The sequence below is a fragment of the Calypte anna genome, chromosome 3 (genome assembly GCF_003957555.1).
Source record: "Calypte anna isolate BGI_N300 chromosome 3, bCalAnn1_v1.p, whole genome shotgun sequence".
Classification (NCBI taxonomy): Eukaryota; Metazoa; Chordata; class Aves; order Apodiformes; family Trochilidae; genus Calypte; species Calypte anna.
This window is the reverse complement of record NC_044246.1, coordinates 107,765,535-107,783,776: the sequence shown is the minus strand read 5'-3', so window position 1 is coordinate 107,783,776 and position 18,242 is coordinate 107,765,535. Positions and strand designations below refer to the sequence as shown.

General features: G+C 37.8%; 1 protein-coding gene across 1 annotated transcript in view; it reads left to right on the top strand.

Annotated features, from left to right (window-relative positions):
• The window catches only part of ATAD2B (ATPase family AAA domain containing 2B), a 79,115-nt gene that overhangs the window by 49,245 nt on the left and 11,628 nt on the right, over window positions 1-18,242 (top strand). The window contains exons 23-24 of the mRNA XM_030448127.1: window positions 3,970-4,092; window positions 8,486-8,623. Coding sequence (XP_030303987.1) covers window positions 3,970-4,092; window positions 8,486-8,623 — 261 coding nt within the window. The remainder of the gene's footprint in view (window positions 1-3,969; window positions 4,093-8,485; window positions 8,624-18,242) is intronic.

The window sequence follows — 18,242 nt, the reverse complement described above, 5'->3', positions numbered from 1 at the left end:
TATAAATTAAGAATAAGAAATGATCCCCTGTCTATTTAGGGGTAGAAGTAAACGAGTATAAATCACTAGGCAAGAAAGTCAGTTGCTGCTGATTAGGAGAGATTAGAAGGTATTGTCTTGACAAAGTGTGATGGGATGCTTTCAATTAAAATGGAATTTGTAGATTGAAATGCATGTAAAAGCTGTTCACACTCAAAAGCTAAGGAAAGAACATCTTTTGTGCTCTTCACTAGGGGTGCCCTACTGTGTATGTCGCCAAAAGGAAGCATTGACAGCTTCATCAATAAAACAACAACAAAAAAGCACCCTTTAAATGTATCTGTGATTTAATGTGATAAGTGGAAATCTGGGTCGATCTGCAGATTTAGCCCAATAAGTTAAAAAGTTTTTAATTAAATCTTGTGAAATCATCTTACCAAGTTGAAGTCTGATTGTCTGAATTTTTTTTGGCTTGCTTGTCCAGTTTTTGATTTTTGGAAGGGTTTTGCAAATGTCTTATGGGTGGATTAGATACAGTACAGAAGCATAGAATAATTTGGGTTGGAAGGGACCTCTGAGGTCCAACTACTCTGCAGTTAAACAGGGACATCCTCAACTGGATCTGTGTGATCTGGTCAAACAAATGTTTCACATTGCCTTTCAAACCCAGTGCTGGTTTTTGATCCCTACAAGATAAACTATTTCTTCATTTTATGATTTTTTAATCTTTTTTTTTTATTTTTTACACAGCAAAAGGTTTTCTGTGTTCTTGATAAAACACTTTTGAGGACTTATGTGTAATTTATGTGAACTAATCAAAGCCTTGAGGAACACTTGGGATTCTGAGTTACTCTGAAGAATGCCCCTGTAAAAGATGAGGATCAGGAGTCATAGCTCCTGCATGTGACTGGCAGATGGACTTTGGGAAACATTGGCAGTGATACACACCCTTAGCTTTTTATTTTAGACCATCTAGATCTGTGGGCTGATCTTCTTTAATTCTGTGACATGTAGTCTGAAGAGGGTTTTTATTAAGTTTTGGAACAGTTGTCATGGGACTTGAGACTTTCAGGGTCACACTTGCTTGGGATCATAAACCCACACAAGTCACTGATTCCGAGTGGCAAAAACATGAAACAGCAGAGACAGTCTGAGGAACATTTAGTGGCAGAGGTTTTCATTGAGCTTGTCCAAAGAAAAACTAAAGAAATATATTAAGGCAACAACAAAAAAATAGGATATTTTGTTTTTCCTTGCCATCAGGACAGAGCTTGGGAAATGGATCTGGCTATATTTAAGTTTTGGATTGGAGTTTCTCATCATTGAGTAGGTAATGAAAGATAGTTCTGTCCTCTGCATTGTCAACAACTGGTGATGTATTGCTCTTCTGCATGCAAGATTTCTTCAGCTGTTTTCTGAATACACTTCTGAAACAGAGTATACTCTGTTCTGAGTAAGCATTAAATGCTTTCAGATGCATTAACTGAATATTCATAGAATCATAGAATGGTTTGGTTGGAAGGGACCTTAAAGATCACCTAGTTCCAACCCCTCTGCCATCTGCAGGGACATCTCCTACCAGACCAGGTTGCTCCAAGGCCCATCCAACCTGGCCTTGAACACTTCCAGGAGGGATACCCACAGCTTCCCTGGACAAAATGTGCCAGTGTCTCATCACCCTCATTCTTCCCAATGTCTAACATAAATCTGCCCTCTGTCAGCTTCAAACCATTCCCCCTTGTCCTTTCACTATGTGCTCTTGTAAAAAGTCCCTCTCCAGCTTTCCTGGAGGTTCAGGTACTGGTAGGTGCTCTCAGGTCTGGTCTCTGCAGGGTCTTCTCTTCTCCAGGCTGGACAACCTCAACTCTTTCAGCCTGTTTTTATAGGAGAGGTTCTCCAGCCTTCTGCTCATCTTCTTGTCCTTCCTCTGGACTCACTCCAAGTCCATGTCCTCCTTGTGCTGGGGACCCCATAACTGGACACAGTGTTCCAGGCAGGGTCTCATGAGAGTGGAGTAGAGGAGGAGAATTGCCTCCCATCACCTTGCCAGGCACAGAGGTGAGACTCACTGGCCTGTAGTTTGCCAGGTCTTTTTTTTCCCATTTTGAAAATGGGGGTTATGTTTCCCCTTTTGCAGTCAATGGGAATTTCATTAGACTGCCACCATTTCTCATATATGATGGATAGTGGTTTAGCTATCTATTATATATATAATGTATATATATATTTACCTATAAATGTTCATATTCTTTAAAGCTGGGGATATATGCTTGCCTCTGCTTCATGCTTGAATTTACAGAAGAGTCATACTGGACCTGCTTCTGTCCTGTTGTTCAGTTGGAAAAGCAGCTGGAGTATCAGACTCACTGGTTTTACATGCAATATGGATGTTCAAAACTGGCTTTTTTTTTTCTCGTGGTACTCTGTTACAACATTTCAGATAGGTTATAAAGGTTTGTTTTCTTTGCTTCCATTTTTATTGACCAGTAAATGTTCTTGAAGGCCTGGACACATAACTATTGTTTGTTAGACATAATAGTGTTTGTCTCCTTGAAGCACTGTGTGTGAGAAAGTCTTACCCATCACAAGATGAGGAGAGTAGTGGGTTGATCAAATACTTCTGATCTGAATTTCTTATTCTTCTTCCCTCCCCTTCTTTCATTTGAGGGACCATCTTAAGCTTTTATTGTCTCATCAATTTTTTAAAGTCTAACATCACAAAATTACATCTGCAAAGAATGCAGTGTGGGTTTTGTGATGACAAAACATGTTTCACAAATTAATGAATGCGTGTAAAAATTTTTAGTTTCCTGCTGATCTAAATGACAGTAGATTTCCTCAGAAAACATGTTGGGTTCAGTTGACTTTGACACTAGATACTCTTTTTCACTGAGTTTTTCCAGCTGTAAAATTTTCCCTTCCTGGACTTACAAACCTTGTTTATTAAGTGTGCACTGCAATTCTTTATTATTCTCTTCAGTAATTACAAAAATGGATTAAATCTGCTAATTGTTGTATATATTAATGTTGATGGCTGCAGCTGAAGTATGTTCATCAACTGGAAAAAGGAATTCAGTATGGATGAATTGACAAATTGAATATGTTTGTACTAAAAGGAGACAACGGGTATTGTAGGTTTCATTGAAAAGCCACTTTCTGGAGTCATTTTTCTCTACGTAGGAGCTTACTTAATTTACAATTATTCTTCAGGCTTCAACAGTATTGCAATAATTTCTTTTGTGTGTTTCAAAGGTATGGGAACTAGCCTTCTCTGAAAAAAAAGTTTTTTCATGAGTCACATTTAGACTTCCAGTGTGGGCAATAGTTTTTTGTCCTGTTCCCTAAGCAGAAATGAATAAGTAGCAAACTCGAGGCTTGTTCCTTGCCAGTTTTTGTTGAATGAATTAAAATGAGAAAGCTATTCAGTATAAGCAATAAAGTAATCTGTTTTAGCACAATTTTGAGTTTTCTCGTGCTTGTTAAATAAAATTCGAGTTATAAAAATTAAACGGGAGGAAAACATAAGCAAGCCAAGTCTTGCAGGCAGTATAATTGTATGAATGTTCATAGATCCCAGTGGGTAAATTAATTCCTAGACAAGTCTGTTGTTACTTTGGAGACTCTCTGCACTGTACTCCATTATACTGTGTAGATCTGCCTGTGGAAAGTAGTGTACTTGCTGATTCTAGCAAGTTTCTGAGGATTGCAAGTTGATTTAGGTATGTTCATCATTCACCATTTTGTACGTCTAGAACAGCCACTGTTGATTAAAGTAACAGTTTGTACATCTTAAAAGTCCTGTATCTCTCAAATAGCTGGCTCGTGGTTTGTGAGCTCACTATGGTGTTACTCCATCCATATATTTGTGGTATTTCTCTGTTAGTTTTGTCTGTATCAGTGTTGTGTAATACCAGTGCAGATCAACATAGAAATGGTAAAGAATTTATTCAATTGTGATAAAACTAACCATTGTACTGTCCTGTTTCCTAGATAAAATAATTAGACACCGAGCTTGTACTTTGAAGGACACTGCTCATGCTATCATTGCTGCTGAACTGGATCCAGAATTTAACAAGATGTGTGAAGAAATTAAGGAAGCTAGAAGGAAAAGAGGTATGTTTGATGCCTTCTATCATAACACAACATCTAGGAATAGAAAACAGAATTCACAAATGGAATATGGAATGAGTGAGTGTCAGACTAAGGAAGTTCATGTTGACTGAGCGTGAAACCTGTTTTTTCCAGCTACATGAACTGGTCTGCTAGGACACAATGCTTCTTCATCAAAGAGGGATGCATTGGCTATTGGTACAAAAAGTAAAACTTCATATTGATGGATAAATGTTGGAATTGCTGTACCAAATAAAGATGTGGTGAAAACAGCTGTATTCTAGAAATGCCATGTAATGGAGTGTAATAATTTTAACTAGGTAAAATGTCATTTAAACAGTGGGTTTTCAGTTCACCTTGGCATGTGCACAAGTGTACTTTTGGTGATAATCAGTGGATTTTCTGGATTAAGAAACAGCCACTACATCCACACTGGTGGAGCATGAGGCTGGCAATCTGGTAGTCCCGCATCAGGAAATACAGCCCCCTGTATTGTAGAACATTACTGACTTAGCTTTTATTTAAATTGGTACAGGTTTTCAACTTGTAGTCCATAGACCTCCAAGTCTGTGGACAGCTTCTATAGTGACCACAAAAGGTAATCAGAAACACAAGCATATTTCCAGTAAAGAGGCTGTTTTCATGAAAGCTTCTGTACCTCCTTGGAAAAATCTTAAAGTTATGAATATTGTAAAAGATTGAAAATCATTGAGCTGTAACAGTAGAGCAGAATTTCATGCTGATTTAGGGATTACTCATTTCAATAATTCCTGCTTTGCCTTGGCAAGTTGTTTCCTGCTTTGCCTCCTGCTTTGGTGAAAAAACCTGAATTATTTGATTTTTAGGTTAAATTTGGCTTGTCTTACCTTCTAGTTGCTGGTTCTTGAAATACATCTGTCAGGAGACTGTAGACCCTTTATTAATAAATTTCTTTGAACTATGCAAATATATGTAGGCTTTCTTTTCTTTAGGCTTAAATGGCTACAATTCCTTTTATTTTCCCACTCAGTCTTGCATTTTTAATCTCATTCTGTCCAAGCTTCCAGTGTGTGTCTTGAATTGGGGATAAGAGAACCAATTGTAATGTATTGTGGTAGTAAAATAGAACGAATGTAATGCCTTCATTTTTCCTCTGTACTTTTCTATAAGAATATTCACAATTTTGGCCTTAGTGTCACGCTGAGAGCTGTGCTCAGTTAATTATCCATTATGAGTCCCTCATGACTGTTAAAGGTTATTGCTTCCCAGGTTAAAGTAACTGTTTGTAAGAGCTCTTTGTTGCAGAGGGTGACTACATAGCTTCTAAGTCCCTCCTTGTCAGTCTCAGTAGGGCCCACTGGAACCCTGCCCTTCCCTTTGTGGCAGTGACCAAGTTATACATATTTCTGGGAAAAAAGAAACGTGGAGAGGGTGTTTTTTAGAAGTCTTAATTAAGGCTGATGGTGACATGCAATAAACTTGTTAAATGAGAAAAAGAAGATACTGTTGGTGTCAGATGCTGGGTAGTGGATCTACAGGTAGGTAACTGGCAGTACCAGCTGTCCCAGAGTGACAACTCAGACACAACAAGGGACAGGTTTCAAAGTGCATTCTGTGCATTGGGATGGAACCTGTTAGTGTCACAGGTACCTGCAAGTTACATTTCAAAGATGCACATGTTTCTGGACCATATTGTCCAACATGGTTTCAACAGCAAATGAGTTCTGCAGATGGCCCAGCTGTAGGGTGTGGAAGGCGAAGATCATTTACTGGATTAGCAAGGATACATTTGGAATAGAGGGAAGAGGTTAGTAGGTGGCACTTCAGGCAGGTAGTTTTTGGTCATTGTAATAACAGGAAAGGATGTCAGTGCTGGTCAGCCTTGCCATTACTTCCATTTTGCTCTATGGAATATGCTCAAGAAGATGGCAGATTGGGAAAATCACAGTGCATCTGATGGCCTAGACTTTGACATCTACCCTGTTTTGGAGCATTTTGGACAAAGGACAACAAAGGCACATACTTGCATTTTCATTTTTTGATCAGATGTCCGCAAGGTTATTAAGTGATTTCTGTTTTCTTCTTTGGATGACTAGATGGGCAGGTGTAGAAATGATCTCCAGATCCCCCTTCTTTCTCTCTGCTTTGTAAGAACAGTGTATTTCGAAAGGATTGAATGTTTCAGTGAGGAAGTACCTGAAGAAAACTAAGTAGTGTGAACTGCACCTTTTGCTGTCCAAAACCTTTGTGCATGTGGTCACTTCAATGCAAAGTGGTTGCTTTCACCAGGCTGTTTGGCTGTGTGGAGTTACCTGATGGAGACACCAGGCTGATTTGGGCAGCCAGCTGTGTTGCCTGACCAGTGTATGAAATAAAGCGATGGGGAATTGAACCCTTAAGTTACCTCCTTTTAATACCAACAAGAAAAAAAAAAAAAGCAAGACCTTAAATGAACCTTGATACTGTAGTCACAGTGAGTGTGCTTCCTCGTGTGATGCACAGCAGGCTTTTTTTCAGCTTAAAGTATGCTAAGCTGCTTTTTTTTCCTTGCCTTTTAGAAGTGCCAGACTAGGGTGTATAAAGTCTGATAGGGAAAAAAATGCCTTCTCAGTGTTCATGTTTCTTTGCATAGGTTTCTGAACTCAGCTTGATACAAAATACTACCTTCAAACCTTACCACAGTTAAAATTCTCAGCTTGCCAACAGGGCTTGTGTGAAAGAAAGGCAATGATGGAAACAGTGGACTATGAGGAAAAAAAGAGTCCAGTTTTGTCATGAAAATGTATCAGTGGTTTTTTGGACTGATTTTGAAACTTGTGTTAATACCTTCTCAGAAGAGATCAAGGTAGTGTTGCAGTCATAGATTGAGTTGGAGTGGGTGATTGGCTGTCAAAAAGGAAATTTGTCTTCTGACAATAAGAACCATGCCCTGTATTTGGTTACGTTGTGGCCACCATTTTCTTGGTGACATTTGGAAAGACTTCAACATGAATTTTGGATGGAATCAAGCAAGCTGGTCTACATGAGGCTTTGAATAGATTTTCTGGAAATGTTGTCAGGTGTTTCTGCCTGGAATCACAAAGGAGTCTGGAAAGCAAGTAACACACACTGCAGGCTTTTTAATCTTTACCCACTTGAAAAGCCATTGATTTTCTTAATTGTGCCATGTATTAGCTTTTAATTTATTTCCAGGGTACTGAAGATGAGGGATAAGACTAAAAAGCTCCACATCCATTTTCTTTGCAATTCTTATGGCAATTTATTTAGCAATCTTATGTAGTTTTAAAATGGAAGGTATTTTTCACTTTCTTTTTCTATAAATTTTCTGGGGTTTTTACCATCTGCCATTTGTATGTAGTACTGAAACATGGGACCAGTCACAAAAGAAGTACTGCAGTGTCACAGAATAATAAACTGTATGATAAAAGTAATACCTAGAATTTCTTGTTTTTGTAATACTGAAATGAGGTTCTAGAAAGGCTGTAAATCTAAGGATAACAAAGGTAAATTAAAAAAAACCCCTGGATTATTAGAATTTGCATCTTGCTGAAATGAGCAGATAACAAGGTGAAGTGTTAGATGTTTCATATAATGTTTTCTATGCAATTTAATATATTTGGTACATAGAATTTTATGCTGCAACTATTAACTGTTAGGTGAGAGTTCTGTGTGTATTTTAATTTCTGCAGTTGTCAGTTTTCTTGTAATCTCTTGATCACTTGGTTCTGTTTAGAGTTAGAGGAATTGTATGACATTTGGAAGACTTGTTCTAGTGGACGGATTAGAAATTCCAGTTGACAGATACTTGTTCATATCTTTAAAGTATGCTTAACCAATGTGAAAGTTTGCATTTTTAGTATTTAATTAAAAACCTATGAAATAGTAGAAGCTGTGATATGAACTTACATTATAGAAAACAAACTAGACTTTCTGTTAAAAGCAGAATTGCTTTTTCTTAATCTAAGAGCTCATACTGACTTTGAAATGGATCCATTTTACGTAACAGATCATGGTGACAGTACAAGGTTTTTATTCAGCCACTCCTTTTGATATGGCATTCAGTGCCATTATGAATCCTCGCTTATTTAAATCATCTGTTTAAAATTAGGAAAAATTGGAACTGTCATTAAGAATTTGCTTTGTAGAGGAAGTATGGATACAAGAGTGCATTCTGCTGGGGACCCAAGTGTGAGAGAGAGAGTCATATTTTTCTAAGCCATCAGAGTTGACAGTTTTAAGACTGTGCAACCAGTGAGTTATGTTGTCACTGGAAAACAAATACTTTGGATTCTTATCTCTGTTTTAAATGCAATTGGTGTGTTCTTATTGCAGCATGGCATTCCAAGTTTCTTTCTAAATTCAGTAGTTTTATGCAGCTTGGTTTATTTAAATAGGTATGTTTATCTTCTGTATGCAGGCTTATCAGTAACAGCAGAACAAATAAATCCTCATGGTTCCACTGTACGGAAAACAGAAGCCAGAGCTGAAGAGGCGTTTCGGAACAAGCAGAAACCCACGATGGCAGTGTGGCCCAACTCTGCTAATAAATGTGCATGTGAGTACCTTGGGTGATAATGGTGCAAAACTAGAGGTACTTTGAATGGCAAGCATTTCAAATCTGTCTTTACTGCTGTTTACTGGTTATTTACAGAAGTAATTTTAGGCATGAAACGTGGAATTTTAGGAAACACTCTTTTTTTCTGACTGCATGAAATTTCTACCTAGGAAGTTGTTAAGAAGCAGGATTTCTGGTTTTGTGATAAAGAAGAACTTTTTCTAATATAACAAGTGTTACATTATTTAAAGAAGACTATTTTCAGCATAAGACAATTCTCATCCTATGAGATTACTTTTCTATTTTTTAGTGTTAAGATTTGTTCATTTTGTGTATGTATTCACAGGTACACTGCTTAACACTCTCACATACACTTTATTGCATACATTATAGTTACTCCTATTTTCATTACATATAGTATCATGCTAAAAGTTAGAAAGAGGCTACAAATTTAACTATTTCCCTTTATGACACCTGTTTTTTTTCAGTAGTTAATACTCATTATTGGAGGATGTTAAGAGTCCAACTGAGTGATCAAAATCTCTAGAATTGTGAGGGGTGGGTGTGGTCTAGGTAATTAGAGGTACTGCTAATTATTTTCAAGAGGTAAGTTGGTTAGAACCAGTATATACACAACAGATATTTTTGTTATAAACAAAAAACCAACAACCGTGAGAGATATACTGCATGGCTTTTCCATTAAAGGTGTGGAATCCATTATTAGTATGTTATTAGCAAGCATTATCAATTATGGCTTAGTAGGCAAATTGGCAGGTTGAAACTGACAGGTGTTCACTGGTCCTTGTGCTTCCCTTCAGGTTGCTTTTCCTTGATGAGAGAGAGTTTTCTAGGCATGCTGATAACTGCCCAGAGATGAACATTGTTTATATATGAATGATAGTGTTGATGTCAAATAGTTTAATTAATTAGAGGTGCGTGGTTTTATTTCCTGAAGCTGTATTTTCTTCTGGTAAATGAATTAAAGTCAATCGTACAGAGTTATGGCTTGAATAAATTGTTATATAATAAATTGATGATGTGAATCCAAGCTGTTCTTTAGTCATTTGGCAGCTCGTGCAAAAGCAGAGGGAGGAGGGAAGGAATTCTCAATTTTTTTAGGTTTCTGTGAAATTCAAGGTGGAAATTCTCACTCTGGCTGATTTACAGAGCATTTTCCTGGCTCTGCATGCTGTGCAGCAGATGGTAGGGTTTATAGACCTCCAAGGCAGATGTCTCTTGGGAAGAGAGATAGCAGCCATTACTTGGTGACTTGTATAAAAAGCAGCTCTGGTACCTCTGTTCTTTTCACCAAATGTTGTGGATGCTGTGGCAGTCATTTGAAGACAAGAGGCAGTGACTGAAGGAGGCTGCTAGTGTTTCTGTGTGTAAAAAAGAAAAGTCACTGACAAGGCACTGTTCATGCTAGTATTTTGGTGATTTAGGTTGGGTGGCAAGAAAATTTGTGGCTTAGTGGTGTTTGGGACTAGGATCTAATGAAAATCTGCCTTTTAAGGCTAAACCTGGGAAAGGTAGCTGGTCCAGGAGGAATTTGAATTAAGGCATCTTGAATCAAGATGGGGAACCAGGATTTGATGAGTGATCTGAAATCTACAGAAGGGATTCAAGTAGTGCATGGGCACACTTGTAGACTGATGTGGAAGGTTCAGTAGAGATTAGAAAATAGGGAGGGATGTAGTCTTAAAAGGACTTCATTTGGAGGAAGGAGCTCTAGTAAGGTGAGAGCAGATTGTAAGGCACTGGAATAGCAGCTAATTGTATGGTGGAATGTGATATGTTTAAGTGGAAGAAGCAAGTTTAAGGAAGGGGTTTTTCAACAAAGCTGTGGAAATTTTTTATGGTCAATTAATACTTAATTGACTTAATGTTTAAGACTAAAATACATTACACAAGCAGAATAACCAGAACAATGATTCACATGTTCTGATTTCACAGGAAAAATCTGTACTTCCCAATAAGTAATTCTGAAAATCTTCATTTTTTTTTCCCACAATTTGAATGTGAAATTATTTTTTTTGATAAATCAATCACATTATTTTCTTGATCAAATTAATATTTGGGAGCTTTGTTTACAGTATTTTAAAGGATAGTTGCAAAAATGTCAGATCAGGTGAAACATGAGAAATCTGAAGAAAATGATTGCCAGACATCACTAAAACCAGAGTGGACTACAGAATGTGCAGCAGCCTTGGCCAGTTTAAAGCCCTATTTACTGTTCAGGGCTAGTACAATAGACAATTTTATCAGAGAGTTTATTGCCTTATGGTTGCTTCTCTGAGACTATATATTTTGTATGAGACTTAATTTAGCTTTTAGTTACTTTCACTGCTTTGTGATTATTTTTTAAATTTTTTTATTCATTCTAGATTTTTTAAAAAAATTTATTAGACTAGGTGGGCTTTCACAAATATGGTACAGAATAGTTCCTTTTTAAAAGCCTTCTTCCTTTGAAGTGTTCAAGGACAGATGGGATGGGGCTTGGAGCAACCTTGACTAGTGGAAGGTGTCCCAGCCCAGAGCAGGGGAGGGTGGAACTAGATGGTTGTTCCAACCCAAACCATTCTGTGGTTCTATGGCACTCGTTCCTGAGTTGGTTTTAATCTGGAATTTCCATTTCCCCTGTGGAAGGTACACCTGTGGGGATTGTGAATCACAGTATAGATGAGTTTTGAAAGTATTGCATTACTAGAAATTGCTGAAAATCCATTAGGAAAAAGTCTGCCACACATACTTTAAAATATTTCCATATTGTCTGTGTATTTTGAGAAAAGTGCAAGTGTTCTGGTGAAAACTCAAACCAGAATTTTAGGTTGAAAGCCTTATGTAGTCAATTGTATGATCACAGAATCACAAGATTGCTGTGGTTAGAAGGAATCTGGTTAGGAAGATCACCTGGTCTAACTCCACTGCTCAATGCTGTGTCCAGTTGGTTTTGGGTGTCTCAAAGAATGGAGGTTCTGCAACATGCCTGGGGATCCTGCTGTAGTGCTTGGCCATGGGACAGTAAGTTCTTTATTTTCATTTGAATGTCTTGTGTTTCAATCTGTGCCTATTGCCTCTTGTCACTGAAGGGTCTTGTTTTGACTTCGTATGTACCTCTCTGGAGAAGGAAACTATTAGAAATGTGCATTTCATTGTGTTTGGTAAATTTATAATTACTAAGTGGCTTAGACACATGTTAGCACATTAAATATTAGCATCTCCTGAATTATTGGGATGCTATATAGTAAAACTTTGTCTTACTGCTCTGTTTTACCAGTAGATGGAGCGTGTTGCACATCATTTTATTCTCTTGCAGTTGCTTCCTTTAATTCTACATAGAAATTAACTGCATGGGGAAGATTTTGGTTTACATTCTAATATTTTTTCAGTATTTAACAGTAGTATATTGTAGTGAGAGACTGCAGGTTTTGTGATTTCCTCATAGAGAAAATGTCTTTCATGATGTATGACAAATGTGATAGCTGGGAAAGTGGCATTTGGAGCACATAAAAATTAAAACATTTTTGTTATGTGAAGTATTAAAAATACAAGCTTCATATAGAAATCATTTTATGAAGTAGGGAGTAAAGAAACTGTTAACTTTTCCCAATAATTGAAGTGATTAGTGGTCACTAGAGAAAGAACTGAAGGGAGATCAAGCAAGGACATAAAAAGCTGCTGCAGAGAATATAGTCCCTAAATAAATAATATTTTGTGTGCCTTTTAATGTTAAATTTTTGAGTTCTTCCCCCAGGATCTTGTCTATCAGATAAAAACTGCATGTTTCTGATTTTTAATGAAAAAGAGACTTTATCGTGGCCAGGAGTATTCTTCTAAAAAGGTTTTTAGAAATAGAAGGTCTTTTGTTTGTAATTTTTCTCAGACTTTCTCAGTGTTTGCCTGATTTTCATCTGTTTCGTCTCTTTCACCTCCCTGCTACAGTGGTGTCAGCAATCACTGCTCCATGCATTCACATGACTAATGCTGTGGCAAAGGACATGGCAAACCAAGGTCTATGGGGATTTTATTATTTTAACTATTTTCTGCCTTTTGGACTAGTTCTTTAATTGGATGCAGAATTTGGATACTGGCATATTAGCAGTCACCCAGATGCTTCCATTAAAATCCTCGTAGTTACTGCTGTTTTGTCACAAATCCTGGACTTGCTACTGTTTTCTTTTCTCCTCTTTCTCTCCAGAAAAGGGATTTGACTTGGATTAATTCTCACTTGAGGTAGAGACAACACAATTAAAAATGATTTTCTGGAATTTGAGGACATCTTTACTCAGAGCTGAGCCAATTGCCTCTTTTTGTTCCTTTGTAATACTGTTCCTGGGTAGTGTAGCAGTGAGCATTCTGGATGGCAGCAGTTTGAGCTCCTGTATCTGGCACTGCTTCAACCAGGTGCTTTAGATGGAAGTTGCAAACATTTAAGAAATAAAAAATACACCAAACTGCCTGTTCTTTTTTGAGATTGCATCAAACTTTTGGAATCAATGATACCTAATAGTAAAGAAGTTTTCTTTTCATCACTATGAAATATCAGCCTCTTGAATTAATGAAATTTCTCTTTTTCTCCAACAGTAGGCAGAGGGGGACCCTACAATTTACCTGATCTTTACCTGATATATTTACCAATACTTTTTTGTATTTTCTTGTTTTTCACCTCCTTTCTAACTTAGTAATACAAAATTGTCCTGCCTCTCTTTAATAGGTAGGTTTTCCTGAAAGGAATGCCACCACCTCTCTTATAAACATGGTAAAAAGAGAGAAAAGGTTTTCTGATGAGTTAATCTTAAATAATTATTTTTTCCTCAAGCTGGTATGCAGTAGTAAAAAAACAGTGTTCAGACCTTTAAAACACACTCTTTCCTCCTTTTTTTTTCTTTTTTTTTTTTTTAATTATTTATTTGTGTGTGTGTTTTTTGTTTGTTTGGTTGGCTTTTTAATTTTGCCTGCTTGGCACAGAAATCAACCAGCAGCCGTGAGCCTTTCAGATATGTGATATAAATGAATGCTGTAAACTCTATTGAATATAATTTTAATTAGAGTGGGAGTCTCTTCCCTGACAATCTGTAGGAAAGTCTTGAATTTGCTTGTGGCTCTCTTGCAGCAGAGAAGGTGTCATTCAGTAGTCTTTAAGAGCCAACTGCATGTACCAAAAATGTATATAGCTGTAATAGTTATGGTGGTGCAGAGCTTCTCAGCAGAGGGAAAATGAGCACATCTGTAGAGGTGGAAAGTCTAAAAATTATCTCCACAGGTGATAATAATCTGATTGTCTCTTCTCCTTTGACTTCATTTGTCTCCTTAATTTTCCTATGTCACTGTCTTGTCATGTATTCTACTAACATAATTACTCTAGTTTCACATAAATTACATTTTTAGCTTGGTTTCCCAGGAAAATAATACATGTGCTCTGTCCATCTCTGCTCCCCTAATAACTTCAGAGTCCTTTAACTGTCTGCAGACAGATCTGACAGGAGTTGAGGGCTGAAAGATTAGATTCCTGAAGGTTTTGTGAAAATTGGTAGCTGGATGAATCTACTCATCTACTGAAGGAAAAGGCTGTGGGCTGAAAATGGAAGTTACCAGATCTGCCTGGCCTTGCTAGCTGTAAGTTAAAACATTGTGTTGGCCAGGCATGGTGTGCACACCTTGGGTGGAGTGTATCATGTATCTTGGGGTGAGCAGGAGAAGAGGGGGAGAGTTTAATGAGAAAGAATGGGAAGAGCCTGAGTCAAGAGCATTAGAGGGGATGGTTGGGGGAGGTCAACTGGGGGAAGAAACATGCTTCATCTCTTTGACACATCATTGTTGAGGAGAAGTGCTGAGGTTCTTTGGTAGTTGTTTACATAGCATAAACTGTTATACAGAGATCATAAATATGTTAAGTTGATTCATGGATTTTTTTTTAATATTTATCAGGTGTGCCTTGAGTGCCTTTGAACTAGATGAAGAAAATGTGTTTCTTAGGGGTTAGTTCCACAGTCCCATGAGGTTGGTCAAACTGCAGGTTGCTACTGCAGCTGTTGTTTTGCCTTTTCACTCTTCACATATTCCTGCCATCTCCCTTGTGCTAGCACCATCATTCAGGAGTTGGAGAGCTGAGTTGGGGAACTGAAGATGTTGAAAACCAACCTAGAAAAAAAGACAATGTTTCCGACAGATTTATTTCCCTTATCTATTTTACTGCAGGAACAGTAGTGCCGGCACAAATGAGGCAGTGGAAATGCTATAGCTTGCTTTGGAGGGAGAAATGGCTTTGTCTGGTAGTGGAAGCTGGCACTCATTTTGCTTTTCAAGCCATTGTGGGACTGTACTCCGTTCTTTCTTGCTGCTTATCTCTGACTGCAGTTTGGGACTTTGTGACTAAAAACTCCAGAGTCTTTCAAATGGACTATTCAGTGCCCCTTGGTAAGGAATGTGGAGCTACTGGAAGCAGCTAAATTACTCTGGCAGATATATAGATATCCTGGATGCTGCATGAGAGAGTAAATTGTGGGTAATAAGTGCTTTCTCAAGGCTTTGAGTTACTTTACACACAAGACATCAGAAGGAAGTTTAGGGTTTTGATCATGGGAGAAAAACTTGAAACATGTGCATTGCTTCATGTGGTTCTTGATGACACCGCAGAGACAAAAATCTAGATCCATGGTGATCTTGCTTGCCATGAGAATCTCCATTGGAGTTTAATCCCCAGGAATTCTTCATGAAATAAAGGTAACAACAGAGAATCTACTGTTTGATAGATGTGAGTTTTATCATTTAATGACAGAGGATTCACGTTCTCTGATGGACTTCTTAGCAGTGCAGCAGCATATATGGGGTCTTTTCTGCAGCACAAAGTGAACTTGTTAGCCTCCCCTAATAGTGTACTGCACTCCATAGATTGCAGTAGTCAAAAGTCAAGAGAAACTTACCTGCTTTGTCTGCCACATCTCAGTAGGAGTCCCTCCACATTAAGGCAAGCAGGTTTGCTTGTTAATGAATGACAATCTTTGAATCTTCTTCCTTTTCCAAACGTTCATTTCTATATAATTTGCAGTTCTGTCACAGTAGTGCTAGATTTTGGGGATAGCAACAGTGTATGACTGAACTTTGAAGCTTCTATACCATCATTCACCCATGTTTTTGAGATCCATTTTCCTGAGACCATAACAAAACCAAGGCTGTTCGTGGTCTTGCAGAAATATTTCAGGAATGTGGAAAGGATTTAGATGGTTTTGTATTGTTTTGGCTTTTAGACCATCACAGTTGTTTAGTATTGAAGAACTGTACTTTGGACAAGGTGTATGTGCACACCTTTGTAAGGGTGCTTGTTTCACCAGATGTTGTCATTACTTGGTGTATCTGACTTGAGAATATTAAGACAGAGTCTGCAAGAGGTTGAGAATTTCATTTTTTCTTCTTAAATAAGTGTAGAATTTCTTTTTTAATCATGGGATGCCATCTCTGCCTTAAGTTTAGGGATCTTTCATCAGACTCTTGAAGTATCTTAACATAGGATTGTGAGAATTGAGAATCCTCACTTACTGCTAATGAAATGTAGGATAAATTTTTATTGAGTGATCAGTTACATTGCACTTGTAAAAAATTCTGCATGCATAGACTGCAGCCTGGGAAGAAAAATAAAAAACAGTGAAGAGTGGTTGTTTTTGATACCAGCTTGATGTGAACTTTAGTCAAATGACTTGTAGTCAAACAGTTACTTATTGTCATTAAAAATTCTGAATAAAGTTTTACAAACAAGGCAACCAGAAGCTAGAACTGAAGTGAGGATCCCCTTTGAAAATCTGTAGAGGTTGTGTGACGATTATAGAGAGAAGAGTTTAGCAATTCAGAAGAGAAGTGAATGTGTTCATGTGTGAATAATTGGTATTATAATAGTTGGAGTTATAGAAACTCAGTTGTATAAAGCAGGATTCCTCTGACAATAATATTTCTATGGCCTCTGGAACAAATGCTGCCAAAAGACTGGGTATCAATGGGCAGATTTCAGATGAGTAGTTTTAAAAGGAATAATTGAAAATGTGTTAATACGTTAACTTGCAATTTCATATACTCTTAATTTTTTAAACAGAGTTAACGCAAAGCATTTCTTTGTGAAATAGCTATCCCATTCTTTTAGTTTCTGAAAACTTTCCTGACTAGAAAATTAGAAGTACAGGATTCCTCGCTGGATATTTTAAGGTCTTACAAAATATGAACATTAAGGTGAGAAGAGGGGACTGCAGATGAAGTTTATTTTTTAGCAGCAATCTGTTACCACATTAACCCTTTAGTTTTACATCAGCCCTCATATGATATGCCCTCATATCATGCCCTGATATGATAGCTTCTCAGGTCAGTGTTAATCTTGTAGTAGTGCCTATCTCTTTCCAGTAAATATAAAGGGAACCAATCTAGGTGATAAGATCTGGTGTCAGCATCTCCATTTGGTCCATGATTCCCTACTCTATTCACCACTTCTCCTACTTGTACCACTCTGTTAGCTTTATTGGAGCAAGTGGGCAGAACAAAAAGGACGCTTTGCTGGTGTAGTAGGCTTTGTTTTAATATGTTGTATTGCTTGCTTAACTTTTCACTCTTCCTAGAAGCTTGGCTGTCTGTATAAAAAGAAAAAAATCTCTGGTTTGGTGGTGTTATGGGTGCCAAGAATCTGGAATAAAAATTTTCTTCTTTTATCCCAAAACACAGAACAATGTAGACTAAATGACAACAGAAGGACAGTGTTTTGAATGGGCTAGAAGTCTAGAGAAGACTAGAAGTCTACTCTTAATATGATCAAGAAGGTAAAAACTGATGACTGGCCCAAGACATGTTAGGTAGGGGACCAGGAATCTCACTAATGTAATGAAAATTATATGGACAGTTTTGTGTGAAATAAATTCAAATGAGGGATTTAGGTAGGTTTAGGAAGGCCTGAGATGAGTCTTAAGTGGCTGGGATGGAAGGGGTTGAAAGGCCAGCAAGTCAAGGGGCTTCTCAGTTCAAGAAGGGTAAGAACCTACTGGAGAGTCCAGCAGAGGGCTAGGAAGGTAATTAAAGGAGTGGAGCATCTCTTCTGTGAAGCATGGCTTAGGAACCTGGGTCTGTTTTGCCTGGAAAAGGCAGGGGATATTAAAAATGCTTAAAAATATGTAAAAGGTGACAGTCAAGAGGATGAAGCCAGTCTTTCAATAGTGTTCAGTAACAGGATGAGGGGCAACTGGTACAGACTCAAAACCAGGAAGTTCCAGCTGAACTTGAGAAAAAACTTATTTATTTGAGGGTAAGAGAACACTAGAACAGGCTGCACAGAGAGGTTGTGGAGTCTCCTCCTTCTCTGCTAAATAACCTGCCTGGATGCCATCCTGTGCACTCTGCTCTAGGTAAACCTGCTTTAGCATGGGGGTTGGAGTAGGAGAGCTCCAGAGGTCCCTTCCAACCCTGGTAATTCTGTGAATCAGTAAAGATCTTACCTGGATGACAGAAGGAAAGGTTGATTTGTACAAGTTTAGGGACAAAAGAAGCAGGATTTTTGAAGGGCTGGTCAGTTTTTTACAAGTCTGGGTAGCTCAGGTGATGCCTTAAAAAAAGAAGTGCTAAGATTCTGAATTTAGCATTAACATGAATT